We start from the raw sequence: 26,672 nt of genomic DNA, 5'->3' as shown, positions 1-26,672 counted from the left end.
ATCTGAGCATATCATAAAAATAATTAAAAGGGGTGGTGTTTTATGTGACATTACAATTTAACATTTTCTCATTGAAGTGAAAGAGGTTGCCTATAAAACAGTAAAAACTGTTGCCTATAATTCACTCTCACAACAGATGAAACACCAACCAGATAACATTTTTCTGTGCCTCAATTCACAAAACCCTGAACAAAATTACAATGGACTCAATTTCCTCTTATCACAGTAAAAACACAGCCTAATTTTTAATTCATAAACATGGCAAGTATCTGTGTGAAGGGCTTACATTGGGCTCATTTTGTCCACCTATGCCTGCTGTTTTCATCTCATTAGAATTTTTGGGTTTTTGTATTTCAAAGTTGTCATATCTTTTTGCAGATTGTGTGCAGTGCAGATATTTAGTTGCAGTTTTTTTTAAGCTGTAGTGTGTTGATCTGCTGTTCTTTCCTTCGTTTGATGTTACAACAGGGCTGATCTTGCCCTTGTGAGAGGAAAAGATGGCAAAATTGTGCAGGTGCCAACTTTGTTAAAATGAGCTTTTACTTGTTTTATTTGAAATAAGAACATCTAAAAATTTAGTTGAGATTACAGAGGAAAATAACCCTGCCTTTGTAAGGTGATACATGTCTGTCCTCACCTGTAGGGTGAAATGTGAGGTGACTGTTCAGGAAACAGACCAAAACAAAAACTTAACTGTGATAAATTTGTGAGTAGTCTATCCTTCTTTACCTGCAGTGACATGTAAAAAGCTGCCAAGCAACTGTGTACAAACATTTAGATATTTTTAGCAAATAGTGCATTTAAAAACAGAAGTAAAGTCTATATTATTTGCTGTTGTATATGTGTGACTGTGTAATTCTGGTATCTTTGCAAATAATTGGAGAAAGCTGGATGTATTAACTAATCCATGAATCCTGTGTTGTTGTTTCTTTTTCACCGTGTCACATAATGATTGTTTGTCTCGTACCGTTTTTTCTTTGTGTTCCTGCCCATTTGTAGCTGAGTCTGTCTTTCTTTCCTTCACTTTCTCTAAACTCTTCTTCAAACAACCACCCCATAACTCAGAGCAGCTGTCTACACACATCAACTGGATTTATAGCTAGTTAGGGAAGTGGTGATTGTATTTTAGCTCTGCTTGTTCAGAGTCAGCACTGATGTCACTCTGGCTCCTCATTATATTATGCAACACAAACACATACACACACACACTCACACACACGCACACACACTTACACACTGGCAATGACACTGTAAAGTTAACAGGAGCAATGCCTTGAGTACTGGCAATACAAGACTCATTGTTGACACAGACGTATAAATTTACTGGATGTTGCTACTTTTTACTGAAGTTTTTGTCTATGTATCTTTAGTTTTTCTTGATTTTAAATGTTGCGTTACTAAAATGGTCAACTTGAGTGAAACTTGCATACAGCTGGTAAGTTGCTGAATGAGGTATTTTGCACATTATTTAATTAAAAATTGATCTTGCTTTATCATGGTTTAATGTTTTAATCGACTGTAAATAAATAATATAAAAACAGCCACCAAAACAGCCAAGCACAAGATGTGCTCTACATATCAAGATGAAAAATATAAATACCCTGGTGGAAAAAAGTGCGAGTGTGTATATTTGCGTGTGCATGTTGGGTGTGGTGGTGGTGGTAGCATCACAAACACTGTAAAAGATTTACATTTTTAAAAAGACATGTGGACAGCAGCATGTTAATGCTGTTTCAATATACTGCTACAGTTTATACAGTGTGTATAACAAGATGAATTTAACTTTGACAATGTTTGTTTATGTTGTGAAATCTTTATTTTTACTAATATGTATTCTGAATGGGGGAAGGGCGGGTAACAAAATTTCATTGAAACTATGATGTTAAATAACTTTGTGGTGCAGATCTCACAAGTTTGACATCATGTCAAATAAAATTGAAAAAAAATTATTTAAAAAGTAACCTTAAAACATGACTGTCTTACGGGTATGCTTTTATTTTGGTTTTTTTTTTTTCCTCACAAGCTTTCAGTTCATGAAAAATTATACCTGGAAAACAGGCTGTTATTTGTAGCGAGAGCTGAGTAGAATAATCCAACAGAACCTGGCACCACTTCAGGCAAAAAAAAGCCAATGTAACAAGAATAAAGTCTTTCTTTATATTTATATTTATTTATTCAGCAGGTGGGTTGCCAGGTAAAGCAGGGTATCACTCACTCACTCACTCACTCACTCACTCACTCACTGCCTGCCTTCAAGAGCAAAGAAAACCATGAACCAAATAACACAAGACAGCCTTTGTAAAAAAAACAAAAAAAAAAAAACAAAAGTCTTGCATAACCATGAGAGCCTGGAAGCAAAGTCTCCCTACAATGATCCAGACTGAAGTTGGATGACTTTCTGCGGACATGTGCGTGTCTCCATGCCCTGAAGCATTGCCCACATCTCAACCCTTCTCTCCTGATGTTCATCAGCTGAGTGCAACATGGTTGCTGCACTTCACAAAGCCAGTAGTGCAATTCCAAATCATGACTAGCCAAAACAACATGACAAGACATGTTCAGTGTGGAACCGAGACAGCCATCAAGGGCCATGTGTCATTCTTCAAAGAAAGTTCAGGCTCTACTTATTTCCAGTTTCGTTTGTGTCAAAACCATGAAATTCTTTTGGTCCATAGTCATACATTTCATTGCAAATTTTCTCTCATGTCTCTACATTTGATCTTATTTCCAGTCTGTTGGATCTTATGACATCGTGGTTGCACAAAATTACATATGTCGAGAACATAAATATTTTTTAAGGACACATATTTCTACACGTAGACTAACAGTCAAAAATCAATATACCAAAGCTTATTCTTTATTTCTCAAGGTATAACAGGGCTGTACAAACACGTCCTCCTTTGACTGATGTCCAGTTTAACAGATAGTTACATATGAACAGGTTGCCGCAGCATATAATCTGTTACTGTTTTTACATGCAGGGACAATGAAAACACAGTGATGGGTGAGCTGGCTGGTGAGAGAGAGAGGATCTCAGATGGTGTTTCATGTGAGTGAGCTCAGGTGTGTTGGCAGTATCAACCTCTGTAAAACAAGCAAATCTCTAGATTGAGCCTGTCTGTTAGCTTCCCTCTTGTTTTAACTTCTTGGGGTTTTCTGATATCAAGAATTAGACCAGCATTGGAATTTAAAGGACAGATGTAAATACAGTGTCATGTTTGAAGGCATCTTGTATATTCTCACGTTCTATCCGATAAGACTAAACACTGTCTTATTAAAGCCCTCAAAAGAGGACTGTTCCAACATCAGATTAAGTAAAATCAGCTGATATCACATACAGTACATGAAACATCCACACATCATCACTGAACATGTATGTTTTACTTTCATCCAAACATAAATACAATATTCATCACCATATCTCTTCTCTGACCATCTTTAAACACAATTGTTGACTTTCACACACCATCTGTTCTACATTACAAAACCAAAAATCTGCCGTCCAAGTTAAACACTGCTGTAGCTTCACCATCGGAGAAAAAGTTCAAACAAGTGTTTCAACGATACTGTGTAACTCATGATACTATAGTCTTAAAAGTTTTTGTCAGGAGTAATAAATGTGTCACTGTTTCTCTTTAGGTAAAGATGTAATATGGTTTGAGTATCATTTCAAAACAGTTACTATTTTCAGCAGAATTTGATATTTCAGACTAGATCAAGGCAGGGGATGTTATCTCTGATCCACTAAGTTGAAACAGATCCAGATATCATTTATATTATTCCTACATTAAGCAAGAATTAATTATATTAAAATAAACGATTTTGATGAGAAATTTAATGTTGTCCATAAATGTTGCTTACACTGTACATAGGTAAAAACCTGATAGGAAATGCCAGCTATCATCGGAGTGGGTGACCTTCAGCCTACTTAACTCCACAATGAGCCAAGACTACACACAAACAGGAAGACAAGTGACTTATTGTGCCTTTTCCTTTGCAAAACACAATACATTTGCTATCAAGAGTGAAAAAATGTACACAGTCAACCCATTCAGCTGGAACATCTTCAGCAGAAAATCACCAAACTTCCCCAGCAAGCTGTTGTTAGACCAGAAGTCAAAGCTTTATCTCTGAGACTTACACATTTTAGATTAAGATGTCCAGTTTATCTAAAATGGGAAAAAACAATCTTACATATGTCTAAACTCAGTGGAGATTAATAGAGAATATGATGAGAGTTAAGATTTCAACATGCTTAAACTATTCCAGAAAGGTCTGGAATTTTCTTCTGTGATTGTCCAAGTTTTGTCTTAGTTGCCTTGTCAAGAGAAAACGATGCAGACAAAAACAGACTTGGTTATACAATAAACAATGCAAAAATTTGTATTACTGATTAACCAAATATCTTCAAAGAAGGTATTGAAATGATTACATTAATTTTAGGTTGCTGGCACACACCATAGATCACACCATTAAATACCAAAGTTTAATAGTTGTGTGTTTAAATTAAACACACAACAGAAAATCTGATGTTAGTTAGACAGCAGTGAGTCACACATTTGTTGTACATAGATGTTTCTTGCCTTCACCTTCCTTTATAAAATAAGATTGTTCCTATTCCAATAATTACAAAATGCTCCCATTGATAATTTGTTGTTAAAATGTGCTGTTGTGGAGCATGTTTATTTGATAATCTCGTTTAAATACAAAAGACTCTGGACGCTCACTTTTAACAAACTAGCCAGGCGAACCTGGCCTTTGGCTAAGAAGCAGGTTTTCCTTTTTGTTTATGTCTCAGCAGTATAAATAAAAGTGTTGTCCATTAATATTCATATAGTCACCTAAAGTTCCTGGTAGGCTGTACTCTGAATTCACCATTTCTCTTTGTGTTTCACAGATATCAGTACTTTTAGCTCTTTGTTTGGTGACTGTAATGTACAAAGGAAGGTGTGGCAGCTAAGAATGTGCGAGCCACACATTTTCAGACTCAGTTAGCTGTTTCAGCTCAGTTACACCACATAAAAAGCTCAATCTGAGAGAACAAAGACAAAACAACAGGTGATGTAGGAGGTATGAGTGACAAGAATTCATAATTATTAAATATAAATGATTGATTTTCTGTTTTGTAAAGGGAACAAAGCATCATGAGTCAACATATAGCGTGTTACTATTATGAGAAAAGATTGAACAGAAAAACATAATTCAATCTATTTTCACAGTGCAATATATGTAATTGTATTGAAAAGCTATAAACTGAACCTCTGTGTATTTTGATCAGGTTTTTGACTCTTTTCTTGGCACAGACCTAAAAAAAAAACAAATATGTGGGTCTCTTGTGATTTAAAACACAATGAGATCAATCTTGGCTGATTTCAGGTGCTCCCGCACAACGTTTTTTACATTTCTGGAAATATAATTCAAACTCACAAAGACTGTTTTTGCTTATTGTGCAAGTTGTGCCTATTAGTTTTTGTGATGTCTATCAAATTAGAGACTCTGCAATCTTAGTTTTAGAATAATTTCCTCATTTTCATATGGAAAGAGGCTCTCACCTGCTACTTTACTGAGAACAGTTCTGGCTTGCCAAACAATTTTATTATAAGTTTCAAAATGTTCTTCATCCTGATTAAGGCCAAGTGCAACGCAGACAGGAATCTACCACCACTGAAAAAAGATTTGTAATTAACCAACCCACACTGGCACCACCCCAGCTTCACAGACTGTTTAGTTAAGCCTTCATTGTCAGATGAGGATGATAATTTACCATGGTTACCAATAGCAAACCCAAAGTGCTTTGGGAATAAAAATATCATTTGTGTTTTTATGACAAACACATAATACGTTTGGAAATATTTGATTTGATCAATGCGTGGATATTCTAACCTTCATGAGGCATCAAGAATAAATTTGATGAATTATTGACATAAGGGCTAAATTAAAAGGTGAGACGTAATCCAGTTTTCATACTAATTTCTATGTTGCAATCTATCCTGGCCATGTGCAGCTTACCACATACGGCCAGAATAGATTAGTAAGCAGTTGTACGTTTTTTTTTCTTCATTTGTTTTTTTTTTCTATTGGAATAACAAAGGGCCCATTTATAAAAAATGGAGCTCTAAAATTAACTACAGCCTGGACTTTAATAATGTCTGGTGATCATGTCTGGGTCAGAAAATCCTAAATGATCCTAAATGATGAAGTTTGGTTTGAGGGTAGTTCTATTTAAAAGCAGTCTAAAGAAAGATGCAATTTAGGAAAACGATTGACTGGATATAATTGCATTTATGTCATCAGTAATAACAAATATATTCTGCTGACAGTCCAGTTCACTTCAAGGCTACAAAAATATGTAATAGGTAGGGAAGGATTTTACCAGAACTCCAGAGTAAATGCTGTTCCATGTTCCTCTTTAACTTGATACCGATCAAATCCTGAAAAATATCATTACATCTTCTGCTGGTTTCAGAAGAAAGGCATTTCAGATCAAGGAAACACAGGGAGCACCCTGCAAGAGCTCATGCTAGAGGCTCAGTAGTAAATCTCATCCATTATATACGAACAAAACATTTTACATCTGGGAAAGTCTCAGTTGGTTCCCTTCCACAATGCAACCAAGGTCTTGTATCAGGCTTCTTTAGAGAGAAATCTGAACTATTGTGCTGATAGAGTCCAGACCCAGCTGGAACCAGACCAGAATGAAGTCATCAGAGGATCTAAGTCTTAGCCTCCCTACTGACAGGAAGAACCAAAGCCATCACTGGTCTGCTCTAGGCCACACAGCAGTACCTTTTCCACCACGACTTTGACAGGCTTTTCATCTTGTCCGGTGTCTGCCTTTGCTTTTTCCTCCGTTTTTGTTTCCTTCTCGGCTGCTTACGGGAGCTGTTATTCTGCAGACTGGCCAGTATGGCTGTGTCAAACACTTCCTTGAGATTTTTTTGCGTCAGAGAGGAGCATTCCATGTAGGCCACAGCTCCAATCTCAATCGCACAGTCACGAGCATTCATGGGGTCCACAGGACGCTCTCTGTATTTAGCCAGGTCTATGAGGACCTAAAAAAAAGGTATCAGCTATTATTAACATCTTAAGAAAGACAAAAACTATTTATTAGAAAAGAGGTAAGGATAGGCACACAATTTGCTGTGCAGTGTGTGGTTTTGGTTTTGGTTAGCATCAGGCAGAGATTCCACATTGACAAATATGTGATTGCTGCAGCAGCTGCAGCTGTTCTGAGCTTTGTCAGTCAAATACGCCATAAAACACTGTTAATGATCATAAAATGTTCCATTTAGACGTTCCAACAGATCAGAAATATCATAATAGTGCAAGTAGCACATTAATTTAACTGATAATAGCTAAAACATAGAATAGGCACCTAACTCCTCTGAAAGCATCACCAGTAGATGCTGAATCTTAAAAGTTTGGTTTCCATGTAGTTCAGTGTGATGATGAGAAACACAGATGTGTTATAAGCATTATATTACGAGAAAAAGCTGCAGCCAATGAAGTTAATGGAGGATGGGAAGTGTGGTCTTAAATGTTCCACTTTCTTCTTCAAATCAAATTAATCTGAAATTGAAAAGATATTTTCCAAAGAATAGATTTTTGTATGTCACAGTAGGAAAACAACAGGTGCCAATCATAAAACAAGTTTCATTTGGCTGTTTTACTTTATTTATTCATCACACTTTATAGGTTTTATAGGTCACTTAGGGAAAAAAGATCTAATGTAATAATCTAATCTAATGCCACTCATGTGTTGCTGCATTAATAAAGTTTCTATGTTTCATACATAAGTAACTAAAATAAAAACTGATTAATCTTTTTTAATTTTACCAGTAATTCTTCTTAACATTAACCATTTGAGAAGCTCAGTTTTCCTCCTTGGCTTTGCTGTAAACAGAGTACTCTGTTGACTGTTTATTATAAACAAGTCACTAAAATGAAAACAAATTATTTAAAAGATCCCTGGAAGATTTAATTCACTCTGAAGACGGTTTTCAGTTCAGTTGTGTTAAAAAAAAAAAATTTAAAAAAAAAGTCAATACTTTCTAGTGGTAATTTTTAAAAACTGGAGTTATTAATGTTTATTAAGTAACCTTAAATCAAACAGAAAAATGTTTCTGAAATTGAAGGGGGAACAGCTGCTGCCAAGATGAGACCAGAGAAAGAGGTTTTTGAGGGTTTAACCAAAAGAATATTAAAACAGTCAACTAAAATAATAAACCAACATTATGAGCAACAACACGTTGTTACAAATTATTATAAGAAACATACACTTGGAGACATAGCATGTGTATCAATCATTATGTAATCTGGTTTTTGCTACTCTACTGAGGTTTCTGGTTAGCTTCCACACTGTCCATTTTATTTACTTGATTAATAAATAAATCAGAGTGAGACATATTAATTATTTTTGTTAAAACTCCACACCTTGACATCTTCTCGGAGGTCACACTGTGTCCCGACAAGAACAAGTGGAGCCAAAGGGGCGTGTTTTCGGATCTCTGGCACCCATTTTTCAGGAACATTTTGGAAGGAAGCGGGACTAACGACACTGAAGCACAGCAGGAACACATCTGCGCTGGTGTAACATAAAGGACGCAGCTTGTCAAATTCATCCTGGAAAAGATGGAGAGGGAGTGACCACAATGAGTTTAAAAGTCAGAGAGACCAGTCAGTTCAAGAATGCTTTAGTGGCCATTTGGCATCCACTATGTGGCACTGACAATCATCTCCAAGAGGCTTCAGCTCTTTATGTTTCAGCAGAATTGGACAGGGGAAGATGGAGACAAGAGGAAAAGAGGGATGACATAACAATACATATTTCAAGAAGAGGAAGCAGCTGAACAAAGTCAGATTCAATCCCACCTTTAGAGCAGGAAAGACAAATTCTCTAACCTCAATTACTCATTTTATGTGCATAAGAGAAACAGAGCTTTGTCTAGAGTCACCTTAGTTATCTGTCTGCATTTCTTTTAGCCTGAAATGTTTACCCCTCTCCCCTGTTATCCCCCCATTCATTATACATATATTATATCATCATATCTCAGGATATACAGTATGGTCTTTATGTTAAGAGTGTAGACTTATTCTTTATTTCTGTGTCTGTTTCTGGTATCTTCTATTCATATATTCACAGATTAAACACTTCATAAAATACTCAAAATTGATTGTGAATAAGGTTTGAATAAGTGAATAAGGTTTCTGATTTTACAGCAGCAGATAGTTATTGTGGTATGGGGAAAAAACCCTATCCTGTTTTCCACTCTTGGTGGATGCAGCTGCTGCATTCCTTGCAGAATATTGTATGTGCAGACACCCATGAGTTCATAAGGTGTCTGTTACTCTTATCAAAAATGAACTTCGGGACATACTTGGCATATCTTGGTTAAGATGTGTGGGTAAAGTCAGTTTTCATTATCTTTTGGGTTATGCTTGGTTCATAATGTCTAACCAGTTGTAGTTCTCTTTTTAAGACAAACATCTGCTACTCCAGCTATAGACATATCTACATTACTTCCTGTGTACCAAGTTTTTGAAGGGAAAACCTATCGTACACACAGCTTCCTGGACAAGAACAGAGCCCGCTTAAACAAAATCTATTTTTGGTCAAGTATAATTTGTACATCTGCTCCTATTATTTAGCCATTTCAGAGCTAAGGAACTCAATTACTTACACTTCTGTTTCAGTATGTAATGTTGACCACTAAATGTGGGTTGAACAGGAATCTTTTTTTCATTTTATTCCTTTACATTTTTAACTAAAGCACTGCTAGAACTCATACATTTACAGGTCTGATATGGAAAAACTGTTTCAATTCAGTATAAAAACTTTTTGACAAGTATCTAGATAGGCTTATGGCAAGGGGGTAAACCCATCTAGCCAAACAACCACAATGTCCCAATTTGCTTTCAGCCAGAAACCTGCTCCTTGTCCTACATCCCTCTCTGTGTCCCGCATCCTGTGTGACTTAGAAAGAATAATTCCCCAATGGACGCATATTGTTGTCCAATTTAAATGAAACAACAAGAAATGCCACTTGCTGCTTTGTCTGTGTGTGCGTGCATGTGTGTGTGTGTTTGTATACACTGAGATTACTGACCTGTCCAGCTGTGTCACAAAGTTGTAGTTTGACTGGTTGCCCATCCACTGATACCATTGCTATGTACACAAACACATGCACACACCATCATAATGTCAGTAACACCCATGTGAGGTTAAGCCAAGATATCAGATGACCAAAATTAAGCAATAAAGACATACCTATAATCAAAATATCTGACATATCTGAAATGTTTGAACTAATACAGATTATCTGACTGTTTTAAAGTTGATATGGCAAAGAAAAGGTTCAGCTTGCATCGATTTATATTAAAAGGAATTATCTCCTTAGTTCTTGGTTTATATTCACAAAGCCAGAAGTTAAGGAGTTGGGGAAAACATTTAGTTGGCAATGGTGAGTTTGAATATCTAAAAGGTGTAATAGCTACTAGGCTAATACATAAAAAATAACAATTTCTGACATTATAGCACAAAAAATTTGATGAATCACTGACCTTATTGAAAATTTATTATCAAAAACTCATATCAATCATTTGTAAAAGATTAGATCAGTTAAGATTGTGTTTTTCTTCAGTGATAGTGATACTAACGAATAGCTGGTTAAATATCTTCATACAGGTAGATACGCAACATTCCATCTGTTTTTACCTGAGAAGTTGTCAAACGCGGTCGGGACGTACTCAGTGGGATAACCATTGGTGGTGTAGCTGATCACCAGACTGGTTTTCCCCACAGCTCCGTCCCCTACCAGTACACACTTCACCCGCTTGTCCGCTGCTGTTGCTCCAGCTAACCCTATTCCAGGTCGCTGCGTCCGTCCACCGGAGACCCAGTCTCGGCTCCGGACCCTCCGTGGCGGGACGGGCGGAGCCGGAGACACTGGTGCCTGTGGCTTGTAGTTCCCATCGTTCCGCGAAGACACCTGGTATGGGGAGGAAGGTGACATGGAGGTGGAGTGGAGCCAGGCGGCAGGATCACCACTCCTGGCGAATCTGGCCAGTTTTCACACCGTCCATTCTACACAGAGGAGAAATTTGTCGGCTGGCTCTTGGTGCCTCTGTCCGTTTCCTTACCGTTTCCATAGTTAAATGGCAAAACGTTACATGTCTTTACGCGCCAGAGTCCACGGTTGACACCACGTCCCTTTCAGCTACATGGTTTATTTAGTTATTAATTACAAAGTCCGGTTTAAAGAGCAGAGATTCAATTTGCTCTGGCCATTTGTTACAATGTGAGTCAATCCAGGCGCCCAGTGGACAGAGACTCCCAAACTCCCCTTCCGTGACATCATTGAGCGCGCGCGCGCGCGCGTGTGTGTGTGTGTGTGTGTGTGTGTGTGTGTGAGAGAGAGAGAGAGAGAGAGAGAGAACTTTTATATACTCTGGTTGTGAGGACATCAGAGCTTTGTAACATTGTTGGGCACTGCCGCTCTTCTGGGGACATGTAGGAAGTTTTCATTAGGTAAAAAATGACTATTTCAGGTGTAGACCTGCTTTAAAGTTGGGATAAGGTAGCTTGTACAAAGAAATGTTATTAATTAACTGTCTGAGGGAAATGTTCTGTTGGCTAGTAGGTTTTAGACACAAAGGTCTTTTTCTTTGTTTTGTTTGTTTTTAAGATGGGTTTATTCATTTATTAAACACACGTTGTGCGTAATTTCACCTTTTTGTCTAGTCTCACTAACAGTCTGTTTTATCACTTAATAAAACTTTAACACACCAAGGTTTTAGTATGTGATGGATATGTACACTGGCTTATTGCTACAGTGATGAGCTAAGTTCGTCACACCAATTAATTTGAATAACATTAAATTTTTTTTATTTAAAATAGTCAAATATTAGTCGGTTTAAAATGATGCTTTACAATAATATCTCACAGTTTTTACCTAATAACTATAATGAAAGATTATTATATGATAGGCCCTACATTAAGTAACTACTGTAAATTTGTCAGATGAGGTCGGCCTAGATGAAGCAGAAAAGACAGTAATCTAAGACATGTTTAATGATTATATTCTTATTAAATACAGGTGCAGAGTGCAGTTGGAAAAGTACTATTATTCAAGTAAATGTGTCGTCGGACTAGCCTACTTTCAACTGCCATCATCCTAGTTTGAATCATTCATTCATTCATTCATTTTCCGAACCGCTTATTCCAATTCAGGGTCGCGGGGAAGCTGGAGCCTATCCCAGCCGGCTTTGGGCGACAGGCAGGGTACACCCTGGACAGCTCGCCAGTCCATCGCAGGGCCACACAGAGAGACGAACAACCACACTCACGCTTAGTTTGAATCAGTTTACGTGTAACTCTTCTGGCCACAGACTTTTGACAGCTTGTAAACGTTTTACAAATTAAAGATGAGATAAATACGCCATCTACCGGGCTCCGTGACATAAAGACATGTTAATCAATAACATAGCATTGTTAGTCTTTTTTTTTCTTTTTTTTTTTTAATATATCAATATATTTATATATATGTGGCTTGAGACAAAAAATAAGTTAAAGATTTCTCAATCACAAATAGATTAATGTTACTATAACCGGTTAATGAAAAGTAGAACTTCACGGACCACGGAACTGCGATTCTTACTTGTTTCCCCACGGACGATGTTCGTAACTGCATCTGCTTGTGTTGTGGTTGTGCCAGCTGTATATAACTACACTTTTTCTGTAGTCAGTAGGAAACTGATTGTTTTATTTTTTACAGATAGAAACATGTCCTCAGCAGAGGTAGTTCTGGGATTTTTGGAGGAGGCAGAGCCGTGGCGCCTTCGATCTTCACAGTTTCCCAGCAAAATAGGAGGGAAACCAGCATGGCTTAGCCAAAAAGGCCTGCCCTCCCTTTCTGAGCTGGCGTGTGAGATCTGCCAGCTGCCGATGATCTTTCTGCTGCAGGTTGGTGTCTTGTCGAAGGGATGGGAGATCAGATTTGTCTGTCCTCAGGAAAAACGTCCTTAGGTCTTTAAAGTTATAGATAATATTATTATTCGTTTAGCAAACAGAAGATTGTGGTCAAGTTGGATGATATCACAACCATCCAGAGGTATAATCTGGATGTATTTAATCGAATAACATGAATTGATACGTGTAAGCGGCTAGACAGTACCTGTTGTGTAATAGTAAACGCATATCTAGTTTACTTGTATGCAGTTCCACAGTCATTTTTGGACATTTCCGAGTTTAAACAATCGTGGAAATCTTTTTAAACAAACCTGCCCTTCAATGTTTTTAGTCAATTTGCTTAAAGAACTTTAAACGTAGGTAATTTAAATTTAAGATTTAAAGGTGGAACATGTAAGATTTTCAATATTTAAAAAAAAACAAAAAAACTAATAAAATAACTACAATCATAATTAGATAGTTTTTTGAACATGTAGGTTCATATGGGTCCATATTTGATGTGTTATTAAATTACAAGTTTAATTAATGACAAATGACAAAAAGCACTTTTTTTTTTTACTGGTAGGCAAACATTTAAGAAGGGTCTTTGTCATTAATTAAACTTGTAATTTAATAACACATCAAATATGGACAGACTGGAACCTACATGTTTAAAAAAAAAAACAAAAAAAAAACTATCTAATTATGATTGTAGTTATTTTTTTTTGTTTTTTTTTTGTTGTTTTTTTTTAAATATTGAAAATCTTACATACTCCACCTTTAAGACACAAGGTACAATAACCCCCAGATGACAATCAATATATTTGTCCAACAGTTACACTAATTTATTTCATTTCTATAAATCCAAGCAAGATATTCTTGAATTCAGCCACACACCTGTCTAAAATTATTGTCCATAACAACTTGCTATAGCTTGTGTCACAATCCTGTCCATCTTTACTGCAGGTGTACGCACCGATATCTGGTCAGGACAAAAGCTTCCATCGAACACTGTTTCTGTTCTGCTGCAAAACTCCTGAATGCTACTCACACAATGACAGCCGCTGCATGAGAGGTACATGCAGCAATCATCACTGCTTTTGTCTTTATTCTTGTAGAGTATCTGGACTGCTGGTGTTTTTGTGGCAGCATTCCTTTCAGTGTCATTGCAAGATTAACAACATTTGACAAGACTGCTGTTTTGTTTTGTTTTGTTTTTTTGTACCAGTTTTCAGAAGTCAGCTGCCCAGGAGGAATGAGTTCTACCCCTATGAGCCTCCCCCAGGTTTGTTCATGTGCCACGGAGGGACGGAAAGACAGATAAGATCGATATTGTATGGTATGGTGTCAACAAATGCTATAACACTCTGGTGCACTACCAGACAGGTTTTCAATGTATTCCTGGTCCAACACACCTGGCTTCCATTAAATTGATCCAACAGCCAATGAAGTTCTGCACAATGTGTGATTAGTTGAGTCAGATGTGTTGGAACAGGGATACATGGAAAACCTGCAGGATTTGGCCCTCGAGGACCAGAGCTGGACACCCCTGGTCTAAGACTTAGAAAAGAACATATGTGGATGATCTAGACTCAAGAGGACCTACATATTTGGCATCTGAATTGTTCCACAATGTCCAATAATCATGCTGGCTCTTAGTTAAGCTGGATTCCTTCTTAGATGCTGTATAGAAATTTATAAACTTTTTACAAATGGAGTTTCTCAGACATTGTCAGCAGCAGTATGGATGATAAACGTTTTAGTCAGATTTTATTGGAAGAAAATGCAGATCAAGAGCATTGGACATGAGATATTTTAGTGTGTAAATAAAGAAATAGCAATCCTATGAGAATTTAATTTCATGCTCTGCTTGCAGCAAGCTACTCTTGTAATAATATTAAATGTCCAGGTTTTCATCCTTGATATGATTTTTCACAGAGGATGAGCCACTCAGCAGCCCAGAAGAGGACCACACTGTGTTGCCTGTCTCTGGAGTTAAACTGTGTTGCGTGTGTGGTTGCCCTGGCAACAAAGCCTGCTCCCGCTGTCACACTGTGACCTATTGTGGAAAACACCACCAGACTCTCCACTGGAAACACTCTCACAAGAAGGAGTGTTCCAATCAAGGTACATCTGTACCTCACTGAGCGATTCAAAATCAAACTGAGCAGAAATGGCTGCTGCTGTTTGAGCATTGAGCAGAGTCACTGACTGAAATTTGAAAAGCCCGTTTTTATTTGATGTTTTTTACTGCTGTCGTTCTGTGTATAGATGCAACAGTTGTCACAAGCTCTCCCCTCCTTTTTCCTGAGTCTGAGCTTGTCACTGAGCCTGAGCCTGAGGAAGAGGATGAGGAGGGAAAGCATGGAAAAGATCCTGAAGCGGAAGAAGAAGAGAGCAGTGTTCAGAAAAGTTTAGACTGTCACTCCTTAGCAGACAGTAAGTTCTTAACCGTACCTTACATACTTTTCATATCATTTCTAGTATCAGCTTAGACAACCCAATTACTTTTCATTCCTATCATGATTATTTTGTCTATCATCTATTAGCCCTTTCAGAAACCGACCTGGAGGAGATGGCTATGCATGACACCGAAGACAACAAAGTGTTCCAGCTTTTTAAAAAGAAGGTTGCACCAGAGCCACACCAGGTCCCCAAAAATACAAGACAGCAGTCATAGTAGTTTGTTAAATCCACAGGTTTTTCTCATCTGACCCATGTTTTTGTCACGCACAGGTGATACGTTACAGTCGTGGAGGTTCTCCTTTGTGGGTTTCTTCTCAGCATATTCCTTCAGATCAGGACATCCCAGCATGCACCTGTGGTGCCAAGAGGGTGTTTGAGTTTCAGGTAGTTTCTGTCAGTTTAGCACTAAATATCCAGACTTATAAGACATTCGGAGGTTTTCATCCTTCTTCATCAGTTGTTTTTTCTCACTTTCTTATATCTTCTTGTTCTCACCTTGCACCTTCACTGACCTTAGTTTCAGGTTACACCTTTTTATTGTGCATGTAAACAGGAAAGAACTGATATGAATAAACCTGAGTAACTAGTCTTTTGTAAAATGTTCAAAACTTAAAGACAGTTTGTGATCTGGTCAACCAACTCAGAAATGAAGGATGTTGTGTGCAGACATGTTAGACAAGTCATATGGAAGTTTATTAGTTGAGAATATCTTGAGAATAGCATGTGTATCTGCTGGAAATCAAAATATGTAATAACTTTGTGTGTTTGTGTGTAGGTGATGCCTCAACTGTTAAACTGCCTTTCTGTGGACTCGACAGGAGCCAGTATTGATTGGGGCACTCTGGCTGTCTATACATGCTCTGCTAGCTGTAACCATGACAGCCAATACTGCCCGGAGTTCATCTGGAAGCAGGACTTCAGTTCAGATCAACATTCACAGATTAGAGACACGTAACATGGCTTGGTATAGTGGGAAGTGAGTATTGTTACTTAGATCTGTTTAACTTGTGCCTTTATTGCTGTAAGACATCTGATGTGGAAATCTACAAAGAGATATAATGCAAGATCACTCATTGTTCTGATACCAGCCCAATAGGTTGTTTTTATGACTTGGATAGTTTCAGTCATTTTTTTTTCTTTTGCTCTGGATATTGACATGTTCAATAAAACTTGGGATATTCAAACAAATTTGTCAACTTTCTGGTTTCCATATTGAGCAGGACATAAGCATTTTCACTGCAACAGTTTGAGAATATGAACCAGTCACTGTAAACAATTATTAGCAAGAGTATGACCTTTCATCGGTGAAGGCTTTTTGCCAACAGACATCAAAAAAGAATTAGAAAACTTCCTACAAAAAATGAATTCTCCCTGTCCAAGTTACATTTTTAATATGCTTTCTGTTTACCAAGGTATTGTACTCCATATAGTGTCTATTCAGAGAATTAAATAAGCAGCTTTTTTTTCTTAAATTCATTTCAATATTAAAGCACAAATGTGTTGTTTTGTCTTTTTTACTGAGAAAAATACTGATACAATATGTGTAGACTGAATAAAAACAAATGTCAAGTCAATATGTACACATTTATTGTACAATGCAGCACAATCATTTCAAAAAGCCTTTGGGTGTAAAATGTCTGTTTCCTTCTGCCACAGTCAACACAGACATTAGGTGGAATAGTTTCACATGGAGAAACTGATTCAACGTATGAACCAAATGTACCAAATCAAAAACATCGGCCACAAAACGTTAAGATGGTGGTCAAGAAATGAGCAGTAAATTGTGCGTTTAAGAAACAAGCACATGAAACATATTTTGCAGGGTCGAGAGTAAACAGTGGTACACCTGTCTATTTGAAAAAGATCCCTGGAAAGAAAATTACAGACAAAAAGTTAACTCTAAAAACAATAAGTTGGACAGTCTTGAGTGCTAAATGGAAGGCTACAATAAATTATACAGGGCCTTTCTTTAACATTTTAACTGATTTTATCCACCCCCACCCACTATTCTTATTGCTTTCAGAGACATGGACTATTGAATCAGAGTTTCAGAGCAGCATCCTTCTAATGGCTGGATCAAATAAAAGTACGCACTCAAGTTTACTCATTCAACTACTTCAGGAAATGGAAAAAATGCTGTCTCATTTGTTTTCCCTAAGCTGATTTCAACCATACAAAGAATAAAAGTATAACTGCATAAGATGCCTAAGCCAAGCAAAGCCAACCGTGATACACCAAATAACTTGACAACATTGGCAGAAAAGTCTGGATTCTTCCCAAATGTAGGAGCATCCAAACTTCATTGCTGGATAACATCTTCAGATTGAATACAAATGGAACTTCAAATTAATCTAAATTATCTTAATATTGAAGATAAAACTCAAACAGCAAGTGTCATGACAGACCGGCCAGATCTGAACATGCATTAATAAGAACTTCATGGATTATTAAAAATGCTGAATACAAAACTATTTAAAACTGTTTAAAATAAAAACAAGAAGAGTCTCATTGAGATTGCTTCTCCTCAACATTTTTTTACATTTCTTACAGTCTTATGTACACTCAGGGTTGTGATAGGGACAACAAGTCTGATATAGACTCAAAATAAATGGAAACAAATGGAAAGACTTAAGTTTTAGATTTAGTCTTGAGATTAGAGTACAGGATTATGACCTTTAAAATGATGTCTTAAAAAAACCTGAAAACACTGAGGGCAACAGATTGTGATAATGTCTTGTAATGTACAATTGCCCCTTTAGCAGTCCACCAGTCAAGTTTAACATTAAAATCACATTTTGATGTGACTTAAAAAAAGGGGGGGAAAACAAACGTAAAAAAAGACATGGTCGAGATGATAAAAGCAGCTGTAAGTTCTATGTTGTCTTGCGAAAGCCTTTCAGGATGGGATAGATGTTTTCAAATGCTTCGTAGATTTCTGACCTGACCTTGGCCCCTTCAAAACAAGCGTACAAGTTAATACAGCAGGTTACGCTGCTGAAGTCCACAAGACAAGAATTAGACACCTAATCAATAGTGCTCTAACAAAGGCCAAAGAAACAAAGATCTAAAACTGGTTTGTCAATATTACATATTTTTCTCAAATCTAACATACAGGCACCAGTGGACAACTAAGACTCTCAGTGTAGATCATAAATACAAACTAATAATAAAGTCTTACCTGTGAGTACTACTTTCCCAGAAACGAATATCAACAGGACAATTCGGGGTTTGATCATTCGGTAAATCAGTCCTGGAAAAAGTTCTGGTTCATAGCTACAAGACACAGGTTGCGTTGTTTTAGTTATTACAAGGAAACTTACGGTTTTAAAACATTTTAGACTGGTTATGGAAAAATCTACTTTTGTAAATGGGTTGTTAAGTGCTGTCTGTTAGCTTTCACACAGTTAAGGCAAAAGTTACCTGCTAAACTGTTGATGTGTGAGGACTAATCCCTCTAGCCGAATGGGAAACTTCACATCACAGCTGCCAACCATGTTCTGAATCTTGAAGTCCAAGAATTTGGCAGGAAAACCAAGCTTCTGAACCACACGTGCATATTTTCTAGCCGCTAACCTTGACTGCTCCTCGCTACAAAGAAAGTGAATCAGTTAGTGCCTAAAAATAAGTGGGGAAACAGCTGAAAATATATTGAGAGGAAAACGGATCAGATGAAAAATGTTTTACTGAAATGAACCAATGCTAAAAAGATACTGACGACCTTAAAAACAATGGGGAAAAAAAGGACTTTACATTTAATGAAAAGCGTTTGCGAATCTGTAAATAATTCTGACCTTTTAGCTCCTGTGCAGACCATCTTTCCAGAGCTGAAGATGAGAGCAGTGGTCCTTGGTTCTCGTATTCTCATAATAACAGCAGCAAAACGCTAAGAAATGACAGAGATGTGGTGATTTAATTATTACAGAAAGATACTGAGGTTTCCATTTATTTGAAGGGTTAATGTGTTTATCTCAAGTCAATGAGATGCAATATGCTGCAAGCTCATGTTTTCATATGAGAAATTTTACTAGTTAGTTGTGCAGAAGCAAATCTAAGTGGCAGCATCAACTTTTTTTTGCTCTGGACTCAAAACACTGAAAGTATTTAAGCACTGCCTCCTGGAACTAATCATGTCCAAGTTGTTGAGCAGTCTTACCTTTGGGTTGTATTCTGCATTCCTGGCTCTCAGGGCGATGGTCTTTAGGTCCAGTTTACAGCCCAGATTTACAGTAGACACTATGTTTCTGATGGCAAAGTTCAGAGGAGAAATAATTTTAAACAGAAGCACATTCCTAATTTTATTTTATTAGACAGACAGACAGACAGACAGACAGATAGATAGACAGATAGATAGATGTGTTTTTAAATCTTTCCTGAAACACTGTATAAATCCTAAAGACACCAGTTAGATTTAATTAAACTCGGTTGAAAGAGAAATATTCCTGAGTCAAATTTAGCTAAAGTTTTATTTTCTCCCAGGTGGACAGAAAACACAGGAAGTTATGTGAAGTCAAACCTATTTAAAAGAAAAAAATATGTGCATTTTTGCTACATATATGACAGTTAAAGACACAGAAACTCATGTGCACAACCCCACCCTGCAACAGAAGCAATTTGCTGTTAAATATTAAATAACCAGGTCGACTGTTCATTGCACATTAAAAAAAAAAACAGACGTTTTCCTGCAGTAATTCCCGTCCCGGACAAAGCATCTTGTGGAGTATGAACTGACAGGACACAAACAAACTTTTTTTTCTTGTGCTTGCAAGAACAAGAACAAAGTTATTGCTTCTTGCAGAGTTTTTAAAAATCTGAACAATCACAATCTCCCCATTATTTTAGTAATTAGTGTATTGTGACTTAAAATGACTGCGATGGACTGGCAAGCTGTCCAGGGTGTACCCTGCCTTTCACCCAAAGACTGCTGGGATAGGCTCCAGCTTCCCCACGACCTTTCATCGGACTAAGTGGTTGGTTGGTTGGGTGGATGAATGAATGAATGAATGAATGAATGAATGAATGAATGAATGAAAATGGGCATCCCACATTCAGCTTCCATCACAATACAAACAAACAAATTTGATCTGCTGATGTTTTATGCTTCTTTCCTGTCTCTCTTGAAAAAAACATGCATGCACACAGAAAAGTTTTCTGAATGAGTGGGAAGAGAGTGGCGTCTGAGCTGTGAGTTAAAGAAGTCAAACTATGTAAATCACATCCAGACAGTTTAAGACAATGATATGATAATCTGTACTCTAACCATGTGATATACACATTTTATCTAATGCACATAAAACTACTGAGGACGTGTTTAGTATATTCAATAGATTGTCCACCCCATTCCAATATCACCAACATTCTGCTGGATTAAAATCAGACTTGTATAGAGTTGACTTTGAAGTTTGCTTTTTTTCCCCCAGTTACCTTTGACAGGTAGTAAATAAAAAATAAGGAAGAGGCTTGAAACATACTGTAGCTGTGGTACAATGCCAGAGCTCTCTGAGGCAGGCGTAGCTGGTGTTACTGGGGTCATGGGGGTCAGTGGAGTGTTGTAGAGTGGGGTGTTTCCTGGCAGCGCTGTGGTAGTGGAGCCTGTTACTGCCTGGGAATGGAAGAGTTGAGGAGTCTGCCCTGACGTCCCTGGAAGGCCTAAGGGACAAAAATGTTTTTTCCCCCATCTTCTTCGTATTATGAATGGCAAATTAACATGTACAATTATAATAAATTACTTAGTATTAATTTCTCAAAGTAGAACTGGAAGAATGTGACAATGATACCTGCATTGGCTTGCTGTGCCTGTTGTTGTTGTTGCTGCTGCTGCTGTCTCTGCTGTTCCTCGAGTATAGACAAGCTGTTGGTGTTCTGTACTGGCTGGGGTGTCAGGCCTGAGCCATATGGCATCATGGGACTGAAGATAGGCATGCCCGGGGTCATGGCACCCTGTTCAAAGAAAGACACTGGGTCTCAAAAATTTGATGATAAAAAGGAAAAGAAAAAGAAATCTAACAACCTAACTGTCACTATACAAAAATTTAAGAATCATATGTTAAATACTATTCATTCATTTTTAAGTTTGCCTTCCTTTTTTGCAGGGGGTGGAGGTGCCTTGATGGGATTTCTACTGTGTGCGAAAATCCTTATGTGCAAGTTAGCCCTGTGCTGGACTTGTGACTTCAAAGCAAAGCTAGTAGATCTTTGGAGCTGAGCTTTAATTTTCCTCACAGCATAAAAGGTTTTACACACAGGGCTGTGTGTGTGTGTGTGTGTGTGTGTGTGTGTGTGTGTGTGTGTATATATATATATATATATATTATTAGTTCATGATGCACTGCAACACTAGAGCACATAAACATTCACATAGAAAGACACAATAAATATAGCCTAATTGTTGTTGTAAACTGACTAAACAACATTAAATTACGTTAGATATAAGAAACATAGTAATGAAGGAAGAACGGAGTATATTTACAATTATGTAACCTGTTACCGTGTAGGTTGGGTCCTAGCCTTAGCTAGCATACTTTTCCAGAGTTTTCTTTGAATAATAGAGGCTAATTGGCCATAATAACTTACCATTTTACCGCAGAAACTTTGGCTGTACACACATTTTAAAGTTGTTGCCTTGCTTTTTTTTTTTTTTTTAAATCATTCTGGACTAAAATATATCAAAATTAGTAACATGCTAAACTAGCGCAGGAAGCTCATTCAACATCTGACTATTCAATCCAGTGTTTCCATGCTGCATTTGAATTAGAAACAGTAAAGAAAAAAAAAAACTTAATCATATCTAATTATTTGGATATACCAGAACAAATGGAAATGTTTTATGAACTGAATCTATGTCAACATATTTTTTTCAGCTTAAACCTGCATAAAACTTATTATTTCTAAACATGGGACCGTGAACACTCCCTCTATGGATAGGGTACACTGCCTGGTAACAGTGTCTGGTAAATAAATATTAAAAATAAATGGTAAGTTATCAAAACTATTTTAAAGGCCTTCAATAATTTGCCATCTATGATAGAAACCTGAGGCTCTTTTTTAACTTAAAATTGTGAGCAATCCCTATTGAAATAAAATATGACATTAACTGTCTAGTTTTATAGAATGGATCAGTTATACAAGTACAGCTAAATTACAGAAATGGACTTAGATGAATGTGAATTTATACAAGTCCTTAGTTTGGTGCTGTGTAACTGTCCAAGACCCAGGCTTATTGACACAAATTAGTTTAAAGCCCTGAAAATACCGACACGTGTGAAGAGAGATGTTAGCCAATGCTATTGTTTTTACAATGACATTGTAAAAACTTGTTTTTAATAAAATAGAAAAAGCCTTATTACCTGAGGGGAAGCCAGTCCTTGGAAGGGTGGTATACTGTTGTTCTGGTCCATCTTTACACGTCCAAAACTTTGACCCAAACACAGACTTCAGTCAACAGGTGTCTTGTGGTAGGACTTCTACCAGCTCTCTGTGCAAATAAAAACCTCCACGAGAGACAGGATTCTAGAGAAATAGCCCCAAGTATCTCACCTATAAAGATTAACAGAACCACGATTTAGTCGATCAAACGCTTCAAGAGTTACAATTGAAAATCACTTTGCATCGTCAATATTCAATTTTACACATGCAACTGTGTGAAAACTAGTCCCTGCAGTGGCGCGAACGTAAACCTAGCAAATCATACCTAACACGTTTTTGCGTTTCATAACTTTAACTCATTCATGCACATTGACCCCAAGCATTATGTGTTTGTCTTAGCAGTTAAACACGCTATCTGTGGTGTAACAAAGTTATGTCAAACCGAATCGCTTTCCAACGGGACGTCTTGACAGCCTTCAAAATGAGACGCTAGCTGAAGTTAGCTACAAAGCTAATGTTAGGCAACATGGACCCGATAAACGTCTAGTAGCTGCGTCAAATCAGCGATTTTATGCGCTAAAAATTTACAGCTGCCTTTAATATTTAACAGCGCAAATGCATGCTGTTCTGCTAAACTTACGGCCACACAATCCCAATTAAATTCAACAGACTAAATGAATCCAGCTTCTGCTTTCTATCCTCAATGCTCCGAAACGCTCCTCCGGCGCTCAGAAACAACTTCCGGAAGAGGAGCCTTTATCTTCCGCTGGGTCAAAGTTCACAACAGACACAGCAAAGATGGCTTCGCTGAGTGACAAATCAGTTTGGGATGAAGTGGAGGATGGTATCGGCGAAGAAGTGTTAAAAATGTCTACAGAGGAGATAGTTCAACGAACACGTCTCCTCGACAGTGAGATAAAGATCATGAAGAGCGAGGTTCTTCGGGTGACTCATGAGCTGCAGGCCATGAAGGATAAAATCAAAGAAAACACGGAGAAGATAAAGGTGAACAAAACGCTTCCCTACTTGGTTTCCAACGTGATTGAGCTGCTGGATGTGGACCCCAACGACCAAGAGGAGGACGGGGCCAATGTGGATCTGGACTCCCAGAGGAAAGGAAAGTGCGCGGTCATTAAAACTTCCACTCGACAGACCTACTTCCTGCCCGTGATCGGGCTGGTGGATGCCGAGAAGCTGAAGCCTGGGGACCTGGTTGGAGTGAACAAAGACTCTTACCTGATTCTGGAGACCTTGCCCACTGAGTACGACTCCAGAGTCAAAGCCATGGAGGTGGATGAGCGCCCCACGGAGCAGTACAGTGATATAGGAGGGCTCGATAAGCAGATTCAGGAGCTAGTGGAGGCCATAGTCCTGCCTATGAATCACAAGGAGAAGTTTGAAAACCTGGGCATCCAGCCCCCCAAAGGGGTACTGATGTATGGACCACCTGGCACAGGAAAGACCCTATTGGCTAGGGCATGCGCTGCTCAGACCAAGGCCACTTTTCTGAAGCTGGCAGGTCCACAACTGGTCCAGATGTTTATTGGAGATGGAGCCAAGCTGGTGAGAGATGCCTTTGCCCTGGCCAAAGAGAAAGCCCCATCCATCATCTTCATTGATGAGCTGGATGCCATCGGAACAAAGAGGTTTGACAGCGAGAAGGCAGGAGACAGAGAAGTGCAGAGGACCATGCTGGAGTTACTCAACCAGCTGGATGGGTTTCAGCCCAACATGCAAGTCAAGGTAAAAATGCTGCCAATTGTTAACCAGTTGGTTTTTTTTAAACACAGATTATTACATTAACATTTTTTCTTTATAATCTATATTGGATGCATTTTTGCATTAGACAGTATAGTGTAGGACAAGTTGATTTAAAATTAATTGCACACAATTCTGGAAAACTTGCATTTATTTGTTATTGTATTTAAATTTCAACAAGTCTCAGCTACATAAAAGTTACCAAACAAATAACAAAAATGATATTATATAATCTTATACAAAATATTCTGTGTATGGCATAATTTTCCATCAAAGAACATATTTACAATGCTATAGCAATCAGCAAGTTATTTTTGACTATTCACCATCCTCTATAGCTTGATCGCCTCAGACTTGACCACAGTAATACTATTTTTACTTTTTAGGTGATTGCTGCCACCAACAGAGTGGACATTTTGGATCCTGCACTGCTTCGTTCAGGTCGTCTGGACAGGAAGATTGAGTTCCCCATGCCAAATGAAGAGGCCAGAGCTCGTATCATGCAGATTCACTCCAGAAAGATGAATGTCAGTCCTGATGTCAACTATGAAGAGCTGGCCCGCTGCACCGATGACTTCAATGGAGCCCAGTGCAAAGCTGTGTGTGTGGAGGCCGGTATGATCGCGCTGCGCCGTGGAGCCACAGAGCTGAACCATGAGGATTACATGGAGGGAATCCTGGAGGTCCAAGCAAAGAAGAAAGCTAACCTTCAGTATTATGCCTAAGGACACTGACTGTGTCTGTTTGTTGGAAAATGTCTTTTGAATATTGAAACGGATATGGAGTAAACACTTGTTACCAGTACTGATTATCTTGGGTGAATAAAAAGAATGACAATTTAAGTTGTGTTGTGTTTTTTTCCAGCTAAACATAGAGATTGAGTTTAAAGACATTTCCGTTTTTTGTTTGGTGCTGCAAATAAATATAGCTGCTATGGCTTTCTTTTTTATTTAATTTATAGATGGCACATCTTAAATAATTAGTTTGGAACTAAACAAATCTTAGTGGAAATTTTGGCAAATGTAATGCACAAGGGACTTTCATAATGTATATTAGTGTATATTTATTAATCACAAAAAGTGCTACTACACCACTGACTTATTTATAATCATTCACATTTCCCTGCATCAGCCTCAGAATGAGCTATGACAAGTAAAAGAATAAAAGTAAACACACCAGTATCCAATTATAAGTTAGATTAAATTTTGCCACAAAAATAGAATTTTTTTTAAAACAACTTTAATACTAAGTTCCCAAAACCTTCTAAAACATGTTAATAGAGCCAGTGACTGCTGCATAAAAGAGTATTTATCATTCAGTTTAAAAGGCTCTGGGGGCATAATGGTTTTCTATGTGATTTCTTTACATCCCATGTTGGTGGCATAGTAACAAATGTTGATTAAAATTAGAATTGATGCACTAAGTAATAACCAGTGTTACAAATGGAAATTATTTGTGTAACAGAGACTTATTCATATTTCAGCTGCACTTTAAATGACCTGTATCCATCAAAGTAATGTAGTTGCTGTGAATCCATTGTGCTTCTGAAAACTTTATATATTACATTCATGTACTTCATCACCAGAGCTGCAATTTCACTAATCAAGAGGCCCCACAACACAAAGAAGTACATAAACACCAGTGAGCTGTCTAAATAGGTCAGCAACAAAGTTGTAGAGAAGCACAAGTCAAGATTGGTTTATAGAAAATATCTGAAGATTTTAAATCCCACAGAACTTCATTGCAATTTTCCCAAAATGGAAATAATATGTCACCACAATAAACCCATGTAGAGAGGGTCTGTCTCAAAACCATGCAAGCAGAGCATTAATCAGAGAGATGACAAAAAAAGACCAAAGTAACCATAAAGGCACTGGGAAGCTTGACAGTGGAAGCAATCTGTCTATAAAATCACGATAAGCTGTACACTCCAAGAAGCAGAACTCTAGAAAAACAGTAATTGCTTACATTAAACTTCACCACAAGATGGACAAGAGACTCACTAAAATTATGGAAGAAGGCTTTCTTGTCAGATAAGACAAAAATTAAACTTTCTGCTCATCGAGGATAATGTCATATCTTGGATAAACCCAACAACTGTCACCACCCCAAAAGAGAACTTTCCTACAATGAAGCAGAG

At 37.6% G+C, this 26,672-nt stretch overlaps 4 protein-coding genes across 5 annotated transcripts; 2 read left to right on the top strand and 2 right to left on the bottom strand.

Annotated features, from left to right (window-relative positions):
* Nucleotides 1-3,361: 3,361 nt before the first annotated feature.
* On the bottom strand, nucleotides 3,362-11,264 carry rhoua (ras homolog family member Ua). The gene is made up of 4 exons (XM_079259935.1): nucleotides 10,715-11,264; nucleotides 10,107-10,165; nucleotides 8,434-8,622; nucleotides 3,362-7,052 (listed from the first exon to the last, which is right to left on the bottom strand). The coding sequence occupies exons 1-4, from the start codon at nucleotides 11,010-11,012 to the stop codon at nucleotides 6,768-6,770; spliced, it is 831 nt and encodes a 276-aa protein (XP_079116061.1). The 5' UTR covers nucleotides 11,013-11,264; the 3' UTR covers nucleotides 3,362-6,767.
* A 231-nt stretch (nucleotides 11,265-11,495) lies between these two features.
* Nucleotides 11,496-16,381, top strand: pdcd2 (programmed cell death 2). 2 transcript variants are annotated; one of them, XM_079243921.1, is made up of 9 exons: nucleotides 11,496-11,527; nucleotides 12,774-12,961; nucleotides 13,913-14,021; nucleotides 14,175-14,231; nucleotides 14,885-15,073; nucleotides 15,218-15,385; nucleotides 15,496-15,596; nucleotides 15,683-15,796; nucleotides 16,188-16,381. In XM_079243921.1, the coding sequence occupies exons 2-9, from the start codon at nucleotides 12,782-12,784 to the stop codon at nucleotides 16,365-16,367; spliced, it is 1,098 nt and encodes a 365-aa protein (XP_079100047.1). In that variant the 5' UTR covers nucleotides 11,496-11,527; nucleotides 12,774-12,781; the 3' UTR covers nucleotides 16,368-16,381. The 2 variants fall into 2 exon arrangements, with proteins under 2 accessions (XP_079100047.1, XP_079100046.1); XM_079243920.1 differs by lacking the exon at nucleotides 11,496-11,527 and having other exon boundaries at nucleotides 12,712-12,961.
* A 596-nt stretch (nucleotides 16,382-16,977) lies between these two features.
* On the bottom strand, nucleotides 16,978-23,513 carry tbp (TATA box binding protein). Its single transcript, XM_079239908.1, has 9 exons — nucleotides 23,415-23,513; nucleotides 22,756-22,945; nucleotides 21,187-21,349; nucleotides 20,881-21,058; nucleotides 19,566-19,653; nucleotides 19,204-19,295; nucleotides 18,833-19,000; nucleotides 18,591-18,685; nucleotides 16,978-18,365 (listed from the first exon to the last, which is right to left on the bottom strand). The coding sequence occupies exons 2-9, from the start codon at nucleotides 22,804-22,806 to the stop codon at nucleotides 18,286-18,288; spliced, it is 915 nt and encodes a 304-aa protein (XP_079096034.1). The 5' UTR covers nucleotides 22,807-22,945; nucleotides 23,415-23,513; the 3' UTR covers nucleotides 16,978-18,285.
* Nucleotides 23,514-23,556: 43 nt separating this feature from the next.
* psmc3 (proteasome 26S subunit, ATPase 3) lies at nucleotides 23,557-25,364 on the top strand. The gene is made up of 2 exons (XM_079240302.1): nucleotides 23,557-24,517; nucleotides 24,919-25,364. The coding sequence occupies exons 1-2, from the start codon at nucleotides 23,573-23,575 to the stop codon at nucleotides 25,255-25,257; spliced, it is 1,284 nt and encodes a 427-aa protein (XP_079096428.1). The 5' UTR covers nucleotides 23,557-23,572; the 3' UTR covers nucleotides 25,258-25,364.
* The last annotated feature ends 1,308 nt before the right edge of the window (nucleotides 25,365-26,672 follow it).

Source organism: Telmatherina bonti, assembly GCF_933228915.1.
Source record: "Telmatherina bonti genome assembly, chromosome: 1".
Taxonomy (NCBI): Eukaryota; Metazoa; Chordata; class Actinopteri; order Atheriniformes; family Telmatherinidae; genus Telmatherina; species Telmatherina bonti.
The sequence above is the reverse complement of the archived record's forward strand: the minus strand, read 5'-3'. Positions and strand labels throughout refer to the sequence as shown.

Coding starts and splice junctions, on each gene's coding strand:
- tbp (XM_079239908.1), bottom strand. CDS start 22,806: ATGGACCAGAACAACAGTATACCACCCTTCCAAGGACTGGCTTCCCCT. Junction 21,350..22,755: donor AAGGACTGGCTTCCCCTCAG/GTAATAAGGCTT, acceptor TTCTTTGAACAG/GGTGCCATGACCCCGGGCAT. Junction 18,686..18,832: donor ACACATCAACAGTTTAGCAG/GTAACTTTTGCC, acceptor TGTGTCTTGTAG/CTATGAACCAGAACTTTTTC.
- rhoua (XM_079259935.1), bottom strand. CDS start 11,012: ATGTCACCTTCCTCCCCATACCAGGTGTCTTCGCGGAACGATGGGAAC. Junction 10,166..10,714: donor CGCGTTTGACAACTTCTCAG/GTAAAAACAGAT, acceptor TTGTGTACATAG/CAATGGTATCAGTGGATGGG. Junction 8,623..10,106: donor TTTGTGACACAGCTGGACAG/GTCAGTAATCTC, acceptor CATCTTTTCCAG/GATGAATTTGACAAGCTGCG.
- pdcd2 (XM_079243921.1), top strand. CDS start 12,782: ATGTCCTCAGCAGAGGTAGTTCTGGGATTTTTGGAGGAGGCAGAGCCG. Junction 15,386..15,495: donor CTGTCACTCCTTAGCAGACA/GTAAGTTCTTAA, acceptor ATCATCTATTAG/CCCTTTCAGAAACCGACCTG. Junction 15,797..16,187: donor AGAGGGTGTTTGAGTTTCAG/GTAGTTTCTGTC, acceptor GTTTGTGTGTAG/GTGATGCCTCAACTGTTAAA.
- psmc3 (XM_079240302.1), top strand. CDS start 23,573: ATGGCTTCGCTGAGTGACAAATCAGTTTGGGATGAAGTGGAGGATGGT. Junction 24,518..24,918: donor AGCCCAACATGCAAGTCAAG/GTAAAAATGCTG, acceptor TTTACTTTTTAG/GTGATTGCTGCCACCAACAG.